The sequence below is a fragment of the Ovis aries genome, chromosome 14 (assembly GCF_016772045.2).
Source record: "Ovis aries strain OAR_USU_Benz2616 breed Rambouillet chromosome 14, ARS-UI_Ramb_v3.0, whole genome shotgun sequence".
NCBI classification, from domain to species: domain Eukaryota; kingdom Metazoa; phylum Chordata; class Mammalia; order Artiodactyla; family Bovidae; genus Ovis; species Ovis aries.
Genome location: NC_056067.1, coordinates 52,440,341 through 52,446,098, shown reverse-complemented (window position 1 = coordinate 52,446,098; position 5,758 = coordinate 52,440,341). Strand labels below are relative to the sequence as shown.

Genomic DNA, 5,758 nt, shown 5'->3' with positions numbered 1-5,758 from the left:
GACCTCAGTCTCTAATGATTGTTGTTATGATTATTCATTATTATTCACCTCTTTATTGTCACTGACCAGGTTAGGAAGATATACATAGAATGTGCTCAATAAGTGTTGGCTGGCAGGCATCAGCTCCTCCATCTTGGACCCTGAGGTCTCAGAAAAGTGACGACGTCAAAAAGAATAAACTTGGCTTTATTATTATTATTGATAAGTCAGGCTAGAATTGGGAACAGGATGCTGAGAGTTGCAAGGAAGAGGGCAAGGGTGTAGATCAGGGGACCCAGGGGGTTGCCGGAGCCTGGACTCCCCCGTGATTGGGGGCCCAGCTGTTAATCTTCTCCTGACAGTATGGAAAAGACCTGGTCAGTAATAATCCCTGCATAGGTGGTCACAGCTGCCGTGCTTTTGCTGTATATGTCCCTGGGGAGAAAGGACAGACGGACTGAGGGAGGAGGGGCTGGGGGTCTGGACCCTGTGTCTGAGGGATGGGTGGCTGGGGGTCTGGACTTCTGGGGCTGGGGGAAGAGGGGCTGGGGTCTGGGACTCCGGGCTCCTGGGGTGTGGGTGGGGGGCAGGTGATACCTGATTTTCTCATCCACGGTGGGCAGGTATGTCTTCTTGTACAGCTTGTGGGCGGCTGCCTTGGCTGTATCCCAGTAACCTAGGAGTGACTCCTGCATCTTGGTGAGCAGGGCAGGGCTGGAGGCCTCGTCTTGCTGGGGAACATGGGCCCCTTGGGCCTCTGCAGGAGGAGAGTGCGTTAGGGTAGCTGAGGGGCCTGCTGCAGGGGGAGAAAAAAAGAGGGAAGGAGAGGGATCGGCAGGGGCAGGGCGGCACAAGAACCTGACTGGGAGGATGCTCGGGGCTCCTCCCCCTCCTGGCATCCCCACCTCCCCTACCAACCCCACTCAACCCCACTCACCGAATCCCAACACCAGGAGGATGAGAAACCCGACCAGGAAGTATCTCGTGCCCATGGCGTCAGGAGACCTGGAACACTGAGGCGGGTGGGGGCAGGACCATGGGAGGCATCTGGTCCTGGGGTCTCTGGGCCTCAGGGACACGGGCCTAGGACCCCCTCTCCCCTTCCTCCCCACCTGAGTCAAGTTCCCAATGACTTGAGCCTCACTTCCTAATATTCGATGATGCTACTCCTGCTTCCTGACTGTTACATCGTAATTCTTTTTTTTTTTTTTTTCCGTTGTGCTGCATGGCTTATGGGATCTTAGTTCCCCGACTAGGGACTGAACCCAGGCCTGGCACTGAAACTGCCAAGTCCTAACCACTGGACCACCAGAGAATTCCCCGCAACATCTTATTTCTAACATTCATTCATTCAAGAAGCATTTCTTCAGCACCTACTGTGTGCCAGGCGCAGTTCTGGGCCCAGCCATGAACACAGTGGCCCTTGCCCTCAGGAAGCCAACGTGAGAGAGAAATGCAAGGAGCAAACGTCAAATGAATGAAGAAGTATAGTGCCTGTCTCCCTCTGATAAGTGCTCTGGAATGCAGAGGGTGTGCTGTGTAGCCTGGGAAAGCCTCAGCAGTGGGGCGGTTTTTACGTTAAGACCCAGTCAGTACAGGGCCACGTGCCACAGTCTGGGTTAAGAGCCACCACTTGGATGAGTGAGTTTCCTCTGCTCTGGGCCCTGTTCTACCCACATTCCAGAGTCATCTTGATCCCAACCCTGGGAGGGAGTCACTCAGGGACAACAGGGGTCAGTCCATCACATCACCCTCCACCCCATCACATCACCCCCCATGTTTCAGAGACTGCGGCGTGGAGGTTGACATCTGACGGGAGGAGGATTAGCACACACAGACATGCTACAGTTTTTAAATTCCATGATTTTTTTTTTTAACCCCGGCAATGCCACATGCTTAGCTTGCGAGATTTAAGTTCTCACACCCAGCACAGAACCCAGGCCCCCAGCAATGCGAGTGCTCAGCCGTAACCACTAGACCACCAGAGAATTCCCTAAATTCCATGATTCTAAAACTGGAACTGTTTTTTTTTTTTTTTTTTTTTTAAGGCTGAGCCAAGCGGCATGCGGGTCTTAGTTCTCCAACCAGGGATCGAACTCGTGCCCCCTGCATTGGGAGCTCGGAGTCTTAACCACTTGACAGCTAGGGAGTTCCTTGGAATCTAATATCTTGACTTTTGCAGTTTCTGATCTAACAATCTTGGCCCGTTCCTGCTGTCCCCCGCCCCCCCCCCCCCACTTCTGTCCCCTCTCTTACCAGACTCTGGCGGCTGTCCTCAGCAGCTCCAAATGGGCAGAGAAAGGCTTTATAGCTCTTGAGATCCACCCCTCCACCCCCACCTCGACACCTCGGCCAAAGTCCTGGCCAACAGGACTGTGGGGATGGGAGGGGGAGAGTTGGGGGGGAGGTGGCGTGGGGACAGAGAGGGAGACAGGTTGAATGGGGGGCTGTGGAGGGGTCGGGGGTTCTGGGTGCCTACCAGGCACCAGGTCTGGGGTTTCCATCGAGTGGGAGGGGAAGGCAGAGCTCTGAAGGAGGGGCGGCTGGCAGGGGTGGGGGGCTTGCTAACTGCTCTCCAGCCTTCACCCTCCACCCCAAACGGAGAAGCCTGAAGTCCTCTGCCACCCATAAGCTGGCAGTGGTGGGTCCAGCACTGAGGGCGGGGTGGGGTCATCCCTCGGGGCCTCCCAGTCCTTCCCCTCCCCACCCCCACCCCCACTGTTGCTCCTGCCACGTGTCACTTCCTCCACCCCTTAACCTCTGGAGGGGGATGGGGGGTTATCTCTGGCGAGGCCAGGAGGGACTGGGACAGGGACACACACAGGAGAACTTGTTTATTGCAGAGGGTGTGACGCTTTAATTTTGGTCGCTAGGCCTGCAGAGCAGCTGGGGACACAGACTGTGAGCCTTGTTCAGGAGGCTATCCTTGGAACTGCGCAGCCAGGCCTGGGCGCGAGAGCCCAGGCCCTTCAGATGGTCATCGTAGTAGGTCTCCATGAAGCCCCGGAAGGCCGTGGGGCCCCTGGAAGGGAGGGGATTCACAGTGGAGACCGCAGATAGCCCCTGAGACTTCTGCTCAGTTCACCCATTCCTCCCTTTGACCCAGGAGCCCCCGCTCTCAACACTTACCTCCACCCTTCTCAGACCCAGCTTCACAGCCCTGCCCCCAACCCATCCTCCTCCTGGAAACCCACGAGTTTGGGCACAGTCCCTCCTCCCCCAGACCCAGGAGCCCAGACTCAGGATCCAGACGCCCAGCCCCTCCTACCCCAGACAGACACAGGATCCAGACCCCCAGACCCTCCTACCCCAGACAGACCCAGGATCCAGACTCCCAGGCCCTCAGCCCCTCCTCCCCCAGACCCAGGATCCAGACCCCCAGCCCCTCCTCCCCCAGGCCCAGGGGTCCAGGACCCCAGCCCCTCCTCCCCCAGGCCCAGGAGTCCAGGCCCTCAGCCCCCCCCTCCCCCAGACCCAGGATCCAGGCCCCCAGCCCCTCCTCCCCCAGGCCCAGGAGTCCAGGCCCCCAGCCCCTCCTCCCCCAGGCCCAGGAGTCCAGGCCCTCAGCCCCTCCTCCCCCAGACCCAGGATCCAGACCCCCAGCCCCTCCTCCCCCAGGCCCAGGAGTCCAGGCCCCCAGCCCCTCCTCCCCCAGGCCCAGGAGTCCAGGCCCTCAGCCCCTCCGCCCTCAGCCCCTCCTCCCCAGGCCCCAGGATCCAGGCCCCAGCCCTCCCTCCCCCAGGCCCAGGAGTCCAGGCCCCCAGCCTCCTCAGGCCCAGAGGTCCAGGCCCCCAGCCCCTCCTCCCCTAGACCCAGAGGTCCAGGCCGCCAGCCCCTCCTCCCCCTAGCCCGCCCCTGCCCCTCCCCCTCTCTGAGAGCCAGGCCCCCAGTCCCCTTCTGCACACTCACCAGAACCACTTCCACTTCTCTCTGGTCCTGTTCACCAGCGGCTCCACCCACTCCTTCACCTTGCCTGGAACCAGGCTCCAGGAACTCCTGGCTGGCGCTGGTGGGGGGCTCAGGGTCCTCTCCGGCTCTTCTTGCTCCTTCACCTTGCCTGGAACCTGGCTCTGGGAAGTACTGGCTGGTGCTGGCAGGGGGCTCAGGGTCCCCTCAGGCTCTTCTTGCTGGCATGCTAGGTGGGACCAGAGGACAACTTGGACGACTGGGTCCCTGAACCTGTCCGTCTCCCCTTCCCTCCATGCTCGGGGTCGCTATCACTCCTGGAGTCCTCCCACTGCCTTCTCTGTTCCTCTGACCCCTCGCCCCCCTCCATCCATCGGTCATCTCCTTTCACCCCCTGTGCCCGAGACCCCCATCAGCCCTCCATCTGCCTGAAGCATCCTCCCGCAGTCTGTAACCCTTGCCCCTCCATGCCTCCCTCGCTAGCTGATCTTGCTGCCTCCTCTTCTCCTGCGACCCCACCCACACGGTCTGAACGACCTCCATGCGCAGTGAGGGGTGTCCCCAGGGACGGAGGTTGGCAAAGCCGTGTGTCAGGCTGGTGGGCCAGGGGTTCTACAAGGAATCACATACACCTGTCAGTCCGGCACCCCCACACCTGGGCAAAGCCTCACCTACAGAGACCAGCATCACACGGGTACATGTTTACAGACATATATGGAGGCACCCATGCGACCAGTGGGGTGCTCTTGGCCAATGACTTAACCTCTTCAAGGCTCAGTTTCCCCTTCTGTAGAATGGGCTCGGGACAGGACCTAGCTTATAGGATTACTGTGAGAGCTCAGGGTTAACACGGAGAACTGGTTTCCAGCACATCGGAGGCACTGTGTACATAGTGATATTTTAAATGCATGTGCAGAGGGACTTCCTTAGTCCAGTGGTTAAGACTCTGCGCTTCCAATACAGGGAGCACGGGTTCCATCCCTGGTTGGGGAACTAAGATCCCACATGCCTCGTGGCATGGCCAAAGCAATAAAACTGAAGAACTGCACGTGCAGAACCCAGACACACTCACACAGCAGTACACACAGACACTCTCCCACCCGCTAACCCTCAAATCTTTTGCATAATTACCCCCTAAAGACACACACGTGCCCACAAGCATACAAATGCGTGTTCACACGCACACGTTTACCTCGCCTGCATGCTCTTTTGCTGACGCACACACAAGTGCAAATTCATGGTCAGGGTCATCTGTACCAACCCCGTGTACACACTTTTCAAACACAGCCACCCCTGACACAGACTCCCAGACACGCGCACAGATCTGCATGCCTCACAGTCGAGCACACTCACACCCCAGGCTGCTGCAGGGTCCCCGTACCCCACCCCCGGCTCTTCCTCACCCACGACACAGGCCAGGACCAGAACGCAGAAGGAGAGGGAGGCCAGGGCCTGGGGCCTGCATCCAGGGAACGACATTTCTGGGGGCCTCTGTCCCTCTGAGCTCAGCTCTCCGGGCTGGGGGAGGGGCAGGCTGCACTGAGCAGAGCCCTCCCCTGGCCACCTCCCCACGCCCCTTGGCAAGGACTTCAGAGAGAGAGGGGGCCAGGTGACAGTGACAGTGAGAGGCCATGCCCGCCCCTGTTGGCCTCCTTCCTACCCTCCCACCACCCTAACCTGACAGGCGAAGACAGAAGTTTCTTTGGCCTCCTGAGCTGAACTGAGTTCAAATCCTGGCTCCACCTCTTGTGACAGGCCCTCTGGGGCCTCAGTTTCCTCCTCCGTAAAATGTGCCCCAAATCCGTACTTTAGGACGTAAATTAAATGATGTGATAAGAAGGGAAATTAGATATTTTAAGTTTGTAAAATTAAA

General features: G+C 58.6%; 2 protein-coding genes across 6 annotated transcripts; both read right to left on the bottom strand.

Annotated features, from left to right (window-relative positions):
* Nucleotides 1-168: 168 nt before the first annotated feature.
* APOC2 (apolipoprotein C2) lies at nucleotides 169-2,631 on the bottom strand. Of its 5 annotated transcripts, none has more exons than XM_060398114.1 (4): nucleotides 2,236-2,631; nucleotides 917-1,032; nucleotides 577-775; nucleotides 169-414 (listed from the first exon to the last, which is right to left on the bottom strand). In XM_060398114.1, exons 1-4 carry the CDS (start codon nucleotides 2,481-2,483, stop codon nucleotides 324-326), a joined length of 654 nt encoding a protein of 217 aa, XP_060254097.1. In that variant the 5' UTR covers nucleotides 2,484-2,631; the 3' UTR covers nucleotides 169-323. The 5 variants fall into 5 exon arrangements, with proteins under 5 accessions (XP_060254097.1, XP_060254099.1, XP_042088096.1 ...); XM_060398116.1 differs by having other exon boundaries at nucleotides 577-736; XM_042232162.1 differs by having other exon boundaries at nucleotides 917-992.
* On the bottom strand, nucleotides 169-5,368 carry APOC4 (apolipoprotein C4). Its single transcript, XM_042232161.2, has 3 exons — nucleotides 5,289-5,368; nucleotides 3,889-4,114; nucleotides 169-3,001 (listed from the first exon to the last, which is right to left on the bottom strand). Exons 1-3 carry the CDS (start codon nucleotides 5,362-5,364, stop codon nucleotides 2,836-2,838), a joined length of 468 nt encoding a protein of 155 aa, XP_042088095.1. The 5' UTR covers nucleotides 5,365-5,368; the 3' UTR covers nucleotides 169-2,835.
* Between the last annotated feature and the right edge of the window lie 390 nt (nucleotides 5,369-5,758).